The 16,803-nt window shown below is 37.7% G+C and overlaps 2 protein-coding genes across 4 annotated transcripts; one reads left to right on the forward strand and one right to left on the reverse strand.

Annotated features, from left to right (window-relative positions):
* The first annotated feature begins 1,384 nt into the window (after positions 1-1,384).
* Positions 1,385-13,088, forward strand: LOC147864813 (pyruvate kinase 1, cytosolic-like). Of its 3 annotated transcripts, none has more exons than XM_087318979.1 (18): positions 1,385-1,621; positions 2,151-2,312; positions 2,502-2,598; positions 2,713-2,810; positions 2,959-3,114; positions 3,206-3,283; positions 3,403-3,534; positions 3,741-3,821; positions 3,933-4,004; positions 4,174-4,263; positions 4,338-4,482; positions 4,631-4,719; positions 4,812-4,907; positions 4,982-5,049; positions 5,596-5,695; positions 7,282-7,344; positions 12,491-12,550; positions 12,630-13,088. In XM_087318979.1, the coding sequence occupies exons 2-18, from the start codon at positions 2,241-2,243 to the stop codon at positions 12,780-12,782; spliced, it is 1,650 nt and encodes a 549-aa protein (XP_087175105.1). In that variant the 5' UTR covers positions 1,385-1,621; positions 2,151-2,240; the 3' UTR covers positions 12,783-13,088. The 3 variants fall into 3 exon arrangements, with proteins under 3 accessions (XP_087175105.1, XP_087175106.1, XP_087175108.1); XM_087318980.1 differs by having other exon boundaries at positions 2,167-2,312; XM_087318982.1 differs by lacking the exon at positions 7,282-7,344 and having other exon boundaries at positions 1,388-1,621.
* Positions 13,089-14,505: 1,417 nt separating this feature from the next.
* Positions 14,506-16,739, reverse strand: LOC147864814 (pentatricopeptide repeat-containing protein At3g09040, mitochondrial-like). Its single transcript, XM_087318983.1, has 2 exons — positions 16,639-16,739; positions 14,506-16,540 (listed from the first exon to the last, which is right to left on the reverse strand). The coding sequence occupies exons 1-2, from the start codon at positions 16,717-16,719 to the stop codon at positions 14,795-14,797; spliced, it is 1,827 nt and encodes a 608-aa protein (XP_087175109.1). The 5' UTR covers positions 16,720-16,739; the 3' UTR covers positions 14,506-14,794.
* Positions 16,740-16,803: the final 64 nt, after the last annotated feature.

The raw sequence follows: 16,803 nt of genomic DNA on the forward strand, positions 1-16,803 counted from the left end.
TGGATAGATCATTGAAGTATAGTGATCTTATGTTTGATGACGTTAAATATGCTCTTCCATTGCCATTAAAGAGAATATCAATTTTTTATTCTCTTCAACCCTTCAATTATAAACTTTAACATTAAAAAACTAAAGATACCTTCTAGTTTGAACGTAGTTGGTTAAGACTAGATAATCAAGTGAGAAAATAGGTTCACTTAATTGAATGAACGTAGTTGTGGTTTAATAATATTGGGTCAACATACATGTTGACATGTAGGTTGAGAGGGAAACAGAAAAACGTATCCGTAGAGCGTGAGTGGGCTAGGTGTTGTTTTGCGAATGATGCGGATTCAAATCATTGTATACAAATTTGTGCCAAAGTGGTCCAACACTATTCACGAGGGCATAAATGAGGGCGTATATGTTGTCTCACGTTCCACTTGTTTTTTGAAAGATGATCATGTGTAAACAAAATTTCTTTACATGAAATGTCCAAACTTGTACACATCCAAATGTAAACTATTATCAAAGCTTTTGTCATTGGTGACAAAAGGCATGAAATAAAATAGATCCATTTGTAGCACTTTGAATGCATATATATGCTCGAGAGTGGACGAAATGTTAGTAGAAGAAGAACATGCTTTGCTCAAAATTTAATTGTTGATGGGGAGGGGCATGGATAGTGTGGGAAAAGCTTCCTTTTTCATCTTCAATAAAAAGGTTGCCATCTATTATTTGCTTCGGTATTGATGAAACCTGTGTGGGTGTTGAAAACATGCCTTATTTTCCATCTCATCCTATTATGTTGTGTTCCAATGATCATCGATGTTGAGGAACCAACAATGGACATGAAAGGCAACCTTCATCTTCTTCATCTCCAATTAGACATGTACTCCAGCAAAGGAGACAAAGAAGAGGAAATCGACTCACGAGGATAGTGCAACCTTAATCTTCTTCGTCCCCAATTAGATACATTAGACTTGTTCTATGATATACGTACATACGTATGTATATAATAAATAAGATGTGTAGCTAGCACTATACACACATATATTTCTTTCTTTCTTTCTATGATTATATATATACATAAATACATACATACATATATGTATATAATAAGTAACATGTGTCTAGTTAGCAAGACACACACAAAATGCAAGAGACAAGGAACAAAAGAAGCAAATAAAGGAGGCTCTGGACAGGACGTGTGAACGTGGCCTTAATTAACGAAGGAGCTCAAAAAAAGAGTTTATTCCATCCATCCATCCATCCATCCATCCATTATGAAAGAAACCTCTGTCTCTGTCTATGTTTTCCCACATATATAAATAAATACATACATAAATGCTTTAAGAAAAAAAAAAAACATATGTACTGGTGGTATATGTATGTGTATATTCCACCTGCTCTATTTCTGCAACTCTAGGGTTTGCAGACAAAAGGACCTTTCTGTCTGATTCCTCACTCTCTTTTTTACCCTTCCGTCTGCAGACAAGGACTTCTTCCATCTTGGCGTCTTCTACGATACTTGTATTAGCTTTCTTTCCTTCTGCAAACCTCTAGGGTGTGCAGACAAAAGCCTTTCTTCTCCTTCTTAGACCCAGTCCTCGCTCACTCTTCTGCTTCGAACTGCCGACAGGTATGTATGATTGATTCAGTCCGTTTCTTCCTACTCTTCGTTTTCTCCCTTTTGTCCTTCTCTGCTTAGTTCCAGAGATCCTTTCATTTAACGGTTGTCTAATCAATTCTCCATTTTGATTCTTGAATTGGTCATCCCTCGTTCTCCTTCTTCTCTCTCTGAAAGCTTGATCCAAATATTTTAATACTTGCCTTCTAATATAATCTCTAAAACCATTCTGGTCTTCTTTCTGGCTCTAGTTCTGCTCTCTTCTCATTATTTCGTTTAGGGAACATTTGAAAATTCCCAATCAATCCGTCAATTCTGATCAGCGATGTTTTCTGAAAATTGAATCTTTTACTAGTTTGTAATCATTGGCATTCATACGATCCATTCCCAATCGATCCGTCAATTCTGATCAGTGATGTTTTCTGAAAATTGGATCTTTTACTAGTTTGTAATCATTTACATTCATACAATCGATTGGATTCAAAATAGTTTTTGAATCCACCATCAATTTTCAGTTTTGCTTTCTAACTGCTTGATTCAGCTAGCCTTTCTGTCAGTATATGCAAAAGGTTGGATTCCTGTACGGAGACCTGCTTTCCAAGACACTAATTTGCGGTTTAATCTTGACAAAATGATGCAATCTTCGCATTTATTGCTGGAGGAGCCAATCCGTCTGGCTTCCATTCTAGAGCCATCGAAAATTGTGAGTATTTCAAATAGCTCTCACTTCATTGATTTTTAGGAATGTGTTATTTTTCGTGTGCATCACAGCATCAGGTTACTCAGTCTTTTTATGGAATGCTTTATATTGCATAGGTATCTCAGCATTGTAGAGTATTTGGTTTCTTAAACATTATAGCTGAATGTATCATGCCTGTACCTTTTTGTACAGTCATTTTTTCCATCTATGACAAAGATAATTGGAACTCTTGGACCAAAATCACGTTCAGTTGAAGTGATTGAGGCATGCTTAACAGCCGGAATGTCAGGTAGGACCTTAGGTCCTAGATTCTCTTTAGTAGAAATCAAGAAGGAAATATCAGTTATTTGGAAACTTGGGTATCTTCAGCTGGTTTATTTGTAATTATTTGTGCTTATTCCAGTGGCGCGGTTTGATTTCTCATGGGGTGACGAAGAGTATCATCAGGAGACTTTGGAGAATTTGAAGAAGGCAATCAAAAACACTAAAAAGCTTTGCGCAGTAAGCTTATGAATCACTCATTAAAAAAAAAGGATCTTATTGTGGAAGAGACTTGACTGTAATTTTGACAAGCTTATTTTTGCAATTCTAGAGGGTTCTAACTGCATGTATTTTTCTTGTAGGACTAATTTTTGCACTATGTGTGTAGGTCATGTTGGACACTGTGGGGCCAGAGCTACAAATTTTCAACAAGAGTGAAAAGCCCATTGCACTTGAAGTTGATGCAATCGTGACCATAACACCAGATACAAAGCAAGAAGCCTCGTCTAAGATTCTTCCCATTAATTATGCTGAACTTGCCAATGTGAGGATTTATTTTTTGTACACTCTGTGATAATCACTTTAATTGTATGGATGATTTTCAGCATAATTTTATTTGATTTCTTTTGCAATAGGCTGTGAAGCCAGGAGATACCATATTTGTTGGTCAATACTTGTTCACTGGGAGTGAAACAACTTCAGTCTGGCTTGAGGCTAGTTTTCTACCTATATAACCTTGCAGGCTGTGCTTTCAATACTGTAAAAATTTCCTGAGTAGTTGTATTACATATCAAGAACGTAGGACTCTGTTAACTTTGATAACCCCATGCAGGTGAAGGAAATCCAAGATAAAGATATCATCTGCCATGTGAAAAATAGTGCAACTTTGGCGGGTCCACTTTTCACTGCTCATGCATCTCAAGTTCGTATTGATCTTCCCACATTGACAGAAGTGGATAAGGAGGTATTGTTTAAACGAGATATTGTTGCTGTTGTAGCTATATTGTGTGGCATTGATTTCTCAGAGTTTGACATTACATTTATGGCTATGATATTTATTTATGGAGAGTAGATTAATAAATATTTTGAAATTTAGTAATCAACGAATTCACTGAAGCAATATGTGCTGATTGGAGAGTATCTTAATAAATATTTTGAAATTCATGTCAGGCAATTGCAACATGGGGAGTTCGAAATAGCATTGACTTTTTATCTTTGTCTTATACACGTCATGCTGAGGATGTCCGGGCGGTATGTCTGTAGTCCAAGGCATCTATTTGCCAAAATTGCTTTGGAAGCAGAGTGATTTGGCATCTGGCTTGTACTATTTCCTTGATGTTGATGTTATGTATGGTTGTTCAGGCACGGGCCCATCTTGCAAAGTTTGGGGACTTGAGTCAAACACAGATATTTGCAAAGATTGAGAATGTAGAGGTATGGTTTTTATTTGGAGCATAATATTAACTTATTCCCTGTTTGCAAAATCTGTGCTCAAACCAGATTCGAATCAGTGGCAGAAATGTGTTCTTACTGAATCTTGTTTATAGTTTTTAACCTTGAAGGTTTCTTATGCATGGCTATTCATTCGGAAATAACTTTGCAGGGGCTTAAACATTTTGATGAGATACTCCAAGAAGCAGATGGAATCATCCTTTCTCGTGGAAATTTGGGGATTGATCTCCCACCAGAGAAGGTCAGTGAAGGCCTTATTATGGTACATATAAGTATGAAATGCACGTCTAATATATACAGGTATGTGGTTTTCAGGTCTTTTTGTTTCAAAAGGCCGCTGTGCACAAATGCAACATGGCTGGAAAACCTGCTGTTGTCACACGTGTTGTTGATAGTATGACTGATACTCCTCGACCTACTCGTGCAGAAGCAACAGATGTAGCAAATGCGGTTTTGGATGGTACATAATTGGAATTATTGCAACGTTGATTGGAAATTTTGTTCTTGCAGCATGTGTCTTCTTCCTAAGATAGATATAAGGTGCATATTCTTTAGTTTCCATGTTTTCGATGCTTCGAAATATATTGCTGTATTTTTGCTATCTATAGGTACGGATGCTATTCTTTTAGGAGCTGAGACACTTCGTGGTCTTTACCCTGTGGAAACTATCTCAACAGTTGGGAAGATATGTGCTGAGGTGATAATTACTTTGCATTTTATATGTAACCTCGGGGTTTTGGATGGATATGCCAAATGATATAACCAACCAACATGTTGGTTGTTGTGTAGGCTGAGAAAGTTTACAATCAAGGTGTGTATTTCAAGAAAACAGTGAAGTATGTTGGTGAGCCAATGTCACATCTTGAATCAATTGCTTCATCTGCTGTAAGTTCATGATTCGTGGGAGAAATGTTTTACTGAAGAAAGCCTCAACATCCTGATTTGGCATTTTTGTTCAGGTTCGAGCTGCTGTGAAGGTGAAGGCATCTGTAATTGTGGTGTTTACATCATCTGGAAGAGCTGCTCGGTAGGTAGTTGAAGGCAATTATGAGATATAAAATCTGGATTTCTCATGGAGCGTCTTTATAGTAATGGTTCATATTGTAATACGGGATACTCTGGCTGAACTTGTAGTGTATAGTATGTTTTCTATTGACTAGCTATAGACTAGATATTACTTTTGGGTTGGCATTGACTAGCAGCAGGCCTGAGTTGTAGATGAGAGAGACAGACTTTTCTAGGGTTAAGTAATGAGTTGACCCTATATTCTTTTGAAGTTAGTATTGTCAACATAAATGAATATTATGCTGAAATATTGTCTAGAAGAATTTACTTTCTTGCTGAAACCCATTTCCTACTCGCCTGTTATGTAGTTTGCAGTATCTTAATAAGAAAAAGTGTAGCCATTTGTGACACTAAATTACATTTTTTGATTGCATAAAACCAATTTATACATGAAGTCAAGGTCATTGAAAGTTTTTATGATATGACTTCAATTTATATGCTGAGTCTTGTTCATGATATGATGTCTATTTGTATGTGTTTATAATGTGTTTCTTCCTGATATAACCAGGTTGATAGCAAAATATAGGCCGACCATGCCTGTGCTATCTGTGGTCATTCCTAGGTTGACCACCAATCAACTGCGCTGGAGTTTCACTGGTGCATTTCAGGTGAGAGATTGATTTGAAACTCTTTTTTGAGTATCATGCATCGCTATGATCAGGTATTCTCTCATAATTTCTGCATGTTATGTGCAATTTTAAAATCCATTCTTTGAAGCTACAACTTGTAGTGAACCTTGGGCCAGGATTTGCCTGCACCCACCTGAAAGTTTGTACAGGTGATGACAAGTACTACATAAGAAATGATGTCTTCTTGCTCAGAATTATTTATGCACATTGAGGGCATCATGAGACTAATCCATTGTTCTACTGATTAGGTGTTTATTGTTTGTTTTTCTGATTTCTATTCTTTAATCTTAGTTGCGTTCTGAACCATGACTTTGGATCACATTATTTCAATGCCACTTGCATGTTTTGAGTTAAAGTTTATATCTTCCGTTTCTTGTCTCTTTATCTATTCAAACGTCAACTTTTCTCCCTCTCTCTCTCTCTCTACCTCAAGCAGGCACAAACACATATTGAGGGTCGTGCATTATATGCATTTGTTGCACATAGTATTTAGTGACATTTTGTATTGGCAATGCAACGTGATGTGTTAACACACTTGCACCTTGCAGTTTGGAATTTTGCCGGAATATTTGATTTTTACATCACTTTCTAGATTAAAAAACCTTCCATTTTGCTCACATGCACAGAAATTTTCCTGGCACCTGCAAAGTTCTCCGATTCAAGTTCTGCTCTTCCTCTTTGTCACATTGGATCTTTAAGTTCATTTAGCATTTGCTACCAAACTTTTCAGCCTTGCAATCTCTCAGGGCTTCAGCTCATTCTATTATCGTTGCAGAAACCTAAGAAAATTGCAATGCCAATAAATAAATAACTTAGGGTGTGGTGATAGTGAAAATGGGCATTGACCTGTTGCCTACAAGGGAACTGGTGCTTCTCATATCAGAGCTCATTTTGCCTTGACATTGGAAATTGAGATTTGGGACCATTCCATGTAGTAAACCTATTCTTGTTTAAGATAAAATGAGATATTGGCTTGCAACCTTACTTTGCTAATCACAAGTAGATATTGAATGCTCTTAGGGATGCTTGAACTTGATGATTTTGGTCAAGGTGTCCTTGAAGAGATATTACTAGCTCATCATTGTTACTGGCTCTTTATAGTACTCGATCATTGAGCCAAACCTTTGCCGTCAAAGCTTGATGTTTTTTGGGTGAAAGGTATCCTTGAGTGAATCTATGGAATGATGCATCATGCTTATGAAAGAATATTAGTCTCTTCACAGTACTCAATCGGTATGTAAAACCTATACTGGCAAAGCTTTGAAAATCACTCTCTCAATCTAAAATAGAGACAAATTGTAAGACCATGCAGCCATAAAGAATTTAGCATTCACTCTTGGATTGTACTCTCTTTACCCTTGAACATGGTACATAATATACCATATATTGATAGATTGATTGTTATTTGATAATGATCATAATTAATCATTTATGGTCTTCTTATTCTACTCTAGAAATTTATGCAATAGGCATCAGGGATTTATGAAACATTCATGCAGTGGGAACTATGTTTTCACCCCTAGTGTATGATCATTTTTAACTTACATCCCTTGTCATAATAACAGGGAATGGCCAATTTAGTCTCCATCCCTCATCCTCGAAACACATCCCATGCTGCTATGGTCTTGGTATTACTACTATCACAAAAAATCTCCATCTAAAATTTCGATTGAAACTTATCCATATTTTGTGGCTGCTTAATTCTTTTTTTGAAAAAATCTACACACTTGAATTCTCACATCAGAGGATCTCCCTTTTAGATATTGTCCATAATCACTAAGGACAAATTGCCAACAAAGTGAACATGCAACTTGATTTTGATTGGAATACCTAAAGGGATGTTTGTTACCAAAGCTTGAGAAAAATTTGTTGCTCTTAGGAATTCTCAAAAGAACTAGTGTTGTGTAAACACGTGCATGTGCCACTCAAGATGGTCCAAGGGGAACATGAACTAGGAAAGACATGATGTAGTTGGAGAGAACTTGTAATGTGACTCTCGAAAACTCTCGTGTGTTGCTTACCCTTATGTGGGCTTGACCCCTTTGTAGAATCTCCACTTCATGTAATCCTTTTGTGGGTTGAGCTTGTGCAACCCCTTCATGGATTGCCTTTGTACAATCCCCTTTCGTGGAATGCCTTTGTGTAATCCCGCTTCGTGGAATGCCCTGGTGGGATGAAACAATATTCGGAGGAAATTAGGGTTAATGGCAAGGAAAAGAATAGTTTGTCTTGAGTTTCGACGAGGCCCACCATTGATGAACGACTACAACACCCTTTGTTCATGTAGGATCCACATACTCTCTTTTAATTTCCTTCTAAAACTTTTGATAACCACACTCACTCTGATTCAATCGAATAAAGTTACCCCCCCCAAACCAACTTGACATGAAGATAAAGTTTGAGAAAATGTTGCCTAATATTCAAATGTACAAGGGTGGATTTCTCCCATTCATGTGCCCACTAGGATTCAAACTCACGCCTTTCTTGAACAATTTATAGCCTTAACCATTTGGCTATTTACTTTTTGTTATTCTATTTTTTTTTCATATGCATACATATTTACACTATCTATGGTAGTTCCCTGTTCCCCTTTCTCTCCTTATTCTACCCTTAGACTTGTCACATCACAATGCTGCGTTAACGCACGTGCACTGTGTTACTCAAGCAAGATTGCAAGAGTCTAAACTATAGAAGACAAGATGTTGTGGAGGAACTTATAATGCGACCCTTGAAAACTTTCGTGTGTTGCTTACCCTGACGTCGTAGTGATGTGGTGGGTTAACGGTAGAAAAAGAAGAAAAAGGGTAGAAAGGGACAACTATATAAATTGTAGAAATATAAGCATGAAAAAAAAAATATATAATGATGAAAAGTTAATTTGTTGAACACATGTGCACTGTGTTACTCAAGCAAGATTGCAAGAGCGTAAACTATAGAAGACAAGATGTTGTTGTGGAGGAACTTATAATGCGACTCTTGAAAACGCTCGTGTGTAGCTTACCCTTACGTCATAGTGATGTGGCGGGTTAAGGGTAGAAAGGGACAGCTATAGAAATTGTAAAAATATAAGCATGAAAAAGAAAAATATAATAATGAAAAGTTAATTTGTCGAAAAGGGTTTGTCTTTTTTTGGGGGGGGGTTAATCATTTTTGGGTGTTCATTATACTTTTTTGGATATGATTAGTTTGGAAGTTTTTTTTTCTTGAGTTTAGAGAAGAGTTGCTTCTTCCTTCTCTTGGTAGGGTTTAGGGTTTAAGGTTTGAGTGGGAGATTGTAGTTGGGACACTTCGCCATTATTGTCTTCATCTTTATCTTCTTCCTCTGTTTTCTTTTTTTCTCCCCATTTTTTAGGGTTCTTTGAGTTGAGTAGAAGAGTACGTATTGGGCCACTTCTTCTCAAACTTCATCTTTCTCTTGGGTTGGTTTGAGGGAACTTGATTCAATCGAAAGAGAGCGAGAGACGGTTAAAAGATGGTGTGCCAATCCCACATCAACAAAAGGCGTTGTACCCGTTGATCATAGGTGGGCCTCGTTGAAATTCTAGAGAACTATTCTTTTCCTTATTGTCAACCCTAATTTAATCCTAATCTTGTTTCTTCACACCCTATATAAAGGGGGCTCCTCGTTGAACAGTAGTTATTGTCCTGAATCAAACATTTGATGTAATAGAAATTTGTTAGTCTTAATCTTTGAATCTTGTCGTGGAATTGTGTCGAGAGAGGGTGATTTGTGGCATCTGAGAGACTGCCCAAGGTGCCTGAATCCACAAGTGGGCCTCCATGAGTGCCTCTTTGAATCCATGCTCGCATGTTCAATCCTTGAGCATACGATCAATCTAGGGGAGCCCATTTATTATACAAGGCCAATCTGCGAAGGGATTTTATGAAGAGATCACATGAAGGGGAACTGCATGAAGGCAATCCACAAATCAATAGACGATCTCAAACCATGAAAGGATTACACGAAGGGTCCCAAGCCCTCTTACGGGCAAAGCATTGCACAAGAATTTTCAGGAGTCATATTACAAGTTCTCTCCAACAACTAATTGTTAAACTGTCGTGAAAAGTAGTTTGGCAGTTCGGTTCGGCTCGGTTAAGTCTTGAGCTTGCTTAACTGGTTTGGAAAGTAGGAGAAAGAAAGAAAGAAAGAAAGAAATATTAACGTCTTTTAAGAGGCCAAAATGGTCTATAAGACCAAATAAGAGATTACATCTTAAGTGTTTTCTCATCTTTGAGAACAAATCAAAATAAAGTAAATATTACACAGTAAATATAAAAGTAAATAAGATGAAAAGAAAAGAGACCAGAGAATCTGGTTTTTGGCACATGTGAGATTCTCAAGCTAGGTATATTGTAGCTTTTGTCTTTGAAAGATCTCTATCATAAGTCGATCTAGAATGGAAATGTCTCCGAAGCGAGGGAAGCACCTACGATGGCGGGGGATAATGGCTTTTATCTGTCGATGACAAGGGTGTCGAGGTCGTGCTCCATGGGGCCGGGGCCTACGTGCACGGCAAATTGCCATTGCCTGATCAATTGTAACCCCTTTGTTATATCCTGGTCTCGATCCCATTTCTGTATCCTGGGGTTGACTTCTAGCATTAGGAGTGATGGAGCTAAAGAAAGTTGTGATTGTTCTTTGTGGATGAGAAAGAAAGATATATTAACATCTTTTAAGAGGCCAAAATGGCCTATAAGACCAAACGAGAGATTACATCTTAAGTTTTGTCTCGTCTTTGAGAACAACAAATCAAAATAAAATAAATATTTCTAAGTAAATATAAAATTAAATAAGATAAAAGGGGACTAAAGAATTTGGTTTTCGGCACATGTAAGATTCTGAAGTTAGATATATTATAACTTTTGTCTTTGAAAGATCTCTAGCATAGGTCGATCTAGAATGGCGAGGTCTCCAAAGCGAGGGAAACGCCTGCAATGGCGGGTTAAATAACAATGGTATCTCCCACTTATTTCATAAAAGATGCTACAGTGGCAAACGTAGTGCTCTTCAGATTCCACTCCATGATGACACAATTTACGAATTCTCTCTTCTAGTGGTATTTGTGTATATTTGCCTACCTCAATTTGTAACTGATGTGATGAAGTTCGCAGCTGCCCTATGACACTGCGCAGTGCATAGGATAGGTGTATGTCCATACAAGGTAGCCTGATAATGAATCCATCCTTCGATGTGTGTAAAAAAAGTGTCTTGTAGTGGGCCATCTTCGTACCCATTGATATTTTGGGGCCGATCCATGTTATATTGTTTTCCAAGTTAATGATATCAGTTCGGATCACTTTATTCTTTTCCACTTTGGTCATGTTTAGATGGGGCCAGTCCAAGCTATATTGGAATGGGGGTAGTGCATTTATGCTTATGCCATGTGACTTGAACCATTGCTGCATTTCCAAATACCAACATTGAATGTCTCCATTGTCAGCCAGTTGTCTTGATGACATAAGTGCTTGGGTACCTTCTTTTAGGAAGCTCCAAAAGATGTTGGATACAAGTCACTTATCGGAACAATGCCTCAATGATTATAGGGGCTTTTCCCATCTCAACCCAGATTATATCAAGGAGCACTAATGCTTTGCCCCTTATCATGTGGGCAATTATTAACACTAAAGGTCTCTCCAAATCTTGCCAATGATTTGCCTAGTTAAGATTAGGGCCCCATGTTTCTACTCCATAGAGAAGAGTTGGTGTGACAAAATGTATCAAATAACCACAGCTTAGTTTGTGGCTCTTGGAGAAGATTATATCAAGGAGCACCAATGCTTTGCCCCTTATCATGTGGGCAATTATTAACACTAAAGGTCATGTAATGGCCAATCATGATTGTCCTATAGTTGCTTGGCATCTAGTAGGGAAACCTTCGCACATGGCTCTATTAAAGATGTGTGACAGCAATGGGAACAAGATGTCATAGGCATAGATGAAGTGCTCACCAACCAATCCATCATGATCTTGGGCTGCTCCAAATTGTAACTGATCAATGGCATTTCTTACATTTTGTGGATCCCATTTGTTCCACGAGGCCAAACCATGAAGGGATAAAAAATGCGACGAGTAATGTTGAACGATGGTATACAATGGTAGAACATATAGCATGTTTGTTTTATTTACAAACGGCTCAGAACATGTTAACATGCTCAATTGTGCCTCGAGATCCTAGAAAGTCGTTGACTAACCACACCATCCTGTTAGACAAACTGAGTTTGGTGAAAATCCAGATACAATCATGAACTATACTGCAGGGACCTCAGCTATAGCGCCATTCATATCCAATACAATTGCATTACATGAAGTACACAATCCTTTACTAATTGGGAGTCTAAAATTGGCAGTCATCCACATGAAGTTACTGATAACATGTGAACCTGGAATGTGTAGAAAAGACTTTCAACGACCAGTCAACGACCAGTCAACCTAGAGTCTTGTTATGATTGTGATACCAAAGGTGCATATTTCAAAAGTGCGGTTCTATACTTCAGATTTATTGGAAGAAGTTCTTGCTTTATATAGGTTTCATTATATGATCAGGCTTGCACTCCAATTTTGTTGCCAATACGTGGCAAAATTGTAGAACTTATTGGAAGTTATATGGCCTGTCATGTTTCTTCACTCCTATATATTTCTTATGTCATTGATAAAACTTCTCTTAAAGTAGTGGTATTTATTGTGTTGTGTTGTGTATACTGTGATCAATAACTTGAGATTATTAAAGTTAATGGATGAAATTTAAGTTAATGCATTTGTTTGGATTATTACAGGCTAGGCAGTGCTTGGTGATGAGAGGAATATTTCCAATGCTGGCAGACCCAAGGCATCCTGTAAGTAATATTTCAAATATATTTTGCAGATTCACATAAATACTAGAGTTCTTTTTAACAAGATTGTAATTTGCGACAGGCTGAAACAACGAATGCTACAAATGAATCTGTGCTGAAGGTTGCTTTAGATCATGGGAAGGCAGCAGGAGTTATCAAGCCCCATGATCGTATAGTTGTGTGTCAGAAAGTAGGAGATTCATCTGTTGTGAAGATCATTGAGCTTGAAGAGTGAGCCAAGTCTTGAGGTTTTGCAGATATTTTCAGAAATATGAATCTTAATAAGTTCTTTGAAGTTGAGAACAAGCATGAAATGGTCTGAATACAAATTTGTTCCCATGAATGTCAAAGGCAATGTGGCTTATTATTATGTGAAGCCATATTCCAAGGTATAAATATGGATTAGGCTGCCTTTTTATTTTTGCCAATAATGCCTATGAGGAGACTACACGCTTTATCTTTTGAAATGGTGAAGTGGAGATGAGTAACTTCTTTGTGTATCAGCATCTTAATTTTAGAATGGATTAATTTCTCATGCAAATTTCTGCCTAATCAGGCTCTTCCACATTACTTTTAGCGTGTGTACGTTTTATTATTCAATCAGTCGAGTAAGTACAAAGGTATTTTAATTGAGGTTTGGAAGATTGGCATAAATTGGTAGTATATATATTAGCAGATTGGATGGAGGATATGATGTTTTGTTCAAACAGTTATTAAGCTATCAATGTTGGGTTGGAGTTTCATGTCTATTTTGTTAAAACAGTATTAAATGGATACATTTCTGTCTGTTTTAGTTTTATAAATACTTTTAATTGGTAAAGTACAGGTAGATCAGTTTCTACTGAATTATGTCACCTTGTTTGCAGAACATAATGTTGAAATGACATACGACATACTTAAGGAACACGCCACTTCATTTTGAATGAGATATTGTTGCTCAACAGGGTAAACCTAAATAGGTAGCCTAATTCCTGAGCTAACAATTGATAATGACGTTGCAATGACAAATTGGAAGTCAGAAGCATGATGGCCTCCACAAAAAGTTGTCTGAAATTCTACATGGATTTTGTAGCAAGCAAGGATGGGACGTTGATATTTGTCCATTCATTTGAACTCAAAGACAACTATATGTATGAGAGAAGTCTGGTACGTGGAGCCTTGTCTCTCTGCTAACCTTGATCGTATATGTTTGTTTAAGCAGTCAGGAGTAATCAGACTCTGTGAGATTTTGGGTTAAATATTAGATTTATGCTATCAAAACAGTAGATATTATTCCTATCTCATATATAGGTATTAGGGTAACAAAAAATTGTATTTTAACGATTTTTTCTAATACAGGTTATGCTTGTTTGTAAGGTTAACCTATGGCTGCATAGGTTAACCTTGATGTATTTTTTTTTCTTATACGATTTGCAGCAATGTACGTTAACCTATGGCTGCATAAACTCAATGCTGAGAAACATACAGAAAATAGAGATTGACGATGCATGGAAGGGAGGTGGTAAGGCAGATGTAGTGAGAAGGATAGAAATAAAGAGCAGTGATTGCAAGCCTGTTGCAATACAAATCGAAGATATGTAATAAGAGGTGGAATCTTAAAAAATACGCCCTTTCTAGGATTATTCATTTTGTTAAACATTTTCAACTCTCAAGCAGAAATATTCTTAAATGAAACAAAATTCAATAGACGTGTATGATTTTCTCCTAAATCCCTACAAATTTTTTGATATTACAAAGCCATAGATCTAATCAGAGCTCTATGATTTGTGATAGCCAAGAAACTGCAAGGGTTTTATTTATAAACATTTGGGTTGGTGCTTATCTAAAGAAATACTAAGTGATTTGAAAAGGATCTTGCCTTCCCAACAAAAACAAAATGTCCCCAAGATTGGGAAATGTCTGAAGCAAATGTCATAAGTAACTCGAAGCAAAAGAAGATGATTTGCACTGCATTGACGTTTTTAAGGTAATGCAGACAACTGTACTTCACGAGATTGATTTTAACCATTAAATTGGTGATCTCAGCCAGTAGGAAGAGAGGATTTACCCAAAACGACCATAAGTTTGTATTGATTCATAAGACCTCAGGCCAGCTGATGGGGCATTAGATTGAAGGCATCTGGATATTTGGTTGGATTCTTGGTACCATGATTCATGATCAATTTCGTATTGCAGCAATTATCAAGATTTTAATTTCAAGAAAAAATCTGTTTTTAAGCCTTTGCTACAGCGAGCACACCTTTGATTCTATACTTCTCTTTCTTTAAGAATGCCAGCTGCAGCATATATATTTTCCATACAGATGTATGCAGACCCACAATTTTCATCCAACTCTATTGATTTCTCAAACGCCCATCTACCGAGACTTACATTTACCCATTTTTGACAAGCACCAAGAATGGCCAAGAAGAGGCGAAGATTATCAGAAGTGAACTTGAGGTTGGCAAAAAATTGTACTCTGTCAAAATATCCAGCTCGGCCAAATAAATCGATCATGCAAGCATAATGTTCTACTGATGGTAACAAATGATAAACCATACACATCTCGACAAACAACTTTTCTCCCTCTTCTATTAAGCCCGAGTGACTACATGCATTCAGCAAGACCAAAAAGGTAACAGCGTCTGGCAAAATACCTTCAAGCCTCATTTTCTCGGTTAGCTCCATAACAACTTTAGCTTGACCAAATTGAGCGTATCCTGCCATTAATGCACTCCAAGACACAACATCCCGGAATGGAATCTCTACAAATAGCTCTTGTGCCTTTTCGAGTGCCCCACACTTGGCATACATGTGAAGCAAGGTATTGGCGAGCCCAGGATATTTTTGAAATAACCCTAACTTACGAATCTGTGCATCGATATCTTGGCCAATCTCGAGAGATCCTAGTGTACTGCAAGCTTTCAAAATGCAAATATACGAGACTTCACTAGGGGGCACTCCCTCATCCTCCATTTTCTGAAAACATTCTAGAGCCTCATTGGCTTGACCATTTTGGACATATCCATCTATGAGGATAGTCCATGACACAACATCCCTACCCTCAAGGTGGTCACATACCGCACGTGCCTTTTTGAGGGCACCCAACTTTGCATACATATCGATTAATGCATTACCCAACACAATACTTTTCTTTAATAGACCTCGCTGGCAGATCTCACCATGTATCTCTTCCCCCATCTCAAGAGACCCTATAAGAGCACAAGCTTTGAGGGTGCAAACATAGGTTACGTAATTCGGCATTATGCCCTCACGTTGCATATTTCGGAAGCACTCTAAGCCTTCATGCCCGAGTCCATGGCGAACATTTGCATCAATTAGTGCTGTCCAAGACACAACATCACGGACCCGAAGTTGCCTGAATGTTTCTTGAGCTTTTTCAATTGCACCACATTTGGCATACATGTCCACCAAAGCACTACCCAGCACCATATCGTTGTCCAGAAGTCCTTCCTTTCTTACCTGGAGATCGATTTTTCTGCCTATCTCGAGAGACCCCACGATGCCGCAAGCTTTCAAAACACAAGTATAAGTGATTGCATTGGGTATGATTTCATGATATTCCATGTCCTGGAAGCATTTTAATGCATCGTGTGCATACCCAAGGCGGACATATCCAGCTATAAGGGCATTCCAGGAGACCAAATCTCGAACCTGAATTTGTTCAAGCACTAATCTTGCTTCTCTAAAGGCACCGCATTTGGCATATGCACTAAAAAGGGCACTTCCAACGTAATCATCCGCAATGATGAGACTCCCCTGACTCTCCTTGCATAGAATTTCTGCATGTATCATTCTTGCTTTGCAAAGATCCTTCTCTTTACCACATAATTTGATCAGATCGAGTAGAGAATAACGACGTTGAAAGTGTGGATTTCTTGCCAAATCTAGCTCTTTTAGTCGGGCTCGAATCCAAGGCGGGTTATGGCGTCGATCCATCCATAGAATATTCCTTGTTTTCTTGTGGATAAAATCAGGGGCTTTAGGGTTCCTCTGAGGAGAGAGAGAGATATAGATAGAGAAATGTCTGAGACTCTTTTTTCTTGGCGAGCATGAATTGAAGTGAGCGATTGGTTCATAATCAGGCTTACCTTTAGGTTTCTGTTGTCCCAGAATTGCGAAGGATCTCTGAAGAAGTCCTCCCACAGGAGCTTGGTGGCTATGGAAGACATGGTGGACAAGAAGGCAACTTCAGCGCACAGCTCTCTCTACATACAAATATATCTCTATGAAATATGCATGTAAAACACAATCAC

Source organism: Azolla caroliniana, unplaced genomic scaffold (assembly GCF_043228905.1).
Source record: "Azolla caroliniana isolate FFs.n. ecotype wild unplaced genomic scaffold, voAzoCaro1.0.p SCAF_4, whole genome shotgun sequence".
Classification (NCBI taxonomy): Eukaryota; Viridiplantae; Streptophyta; class Polypodiopsida; order Salviniales; family Salviniaceae; genus Azolla; species Azolla caroliniana.

Bases quoted from the DNA above. Each gene is read 5' to 3' on its own strand.
- LOC147864813 (XM_087318979.1), top strand. From the start codon at position 2,241: ATGATGCAATCTTCGCATTTATTGCTGGAGGAGCCAATCCGTCTGGCT. The intron at 3,284-3,402 runs GCTAGTTTTCTA...AACCCCATGCAG, and splicing joins CAACTTCAGTCTGGCTTGAG to GTGAAGGAAATCCAAGATAA. The intron at 3,822-3,932 runs GTATGTCTGTAG...ATGGTTGTTCAG, and splicing joins ATGCTGAGGATGTCCGGGCG to GCACGGGCCCATCTTGCAAA.
- LOC147864814 (XM_087318983.1), bottom strand. From the start codon at position 16,719: ATGTCTTCCATAGCCACCAAGCTCCTGTGGGAGGACTTCTTCAGAGAT. The intron at 16,541-16,638 runs GTAAGCCTGATT...CTCTCTCCTCAG, and splicing joins GGGACAACAGAAACCTAAAG to AGGAACCCTAAAGCCCCTGA.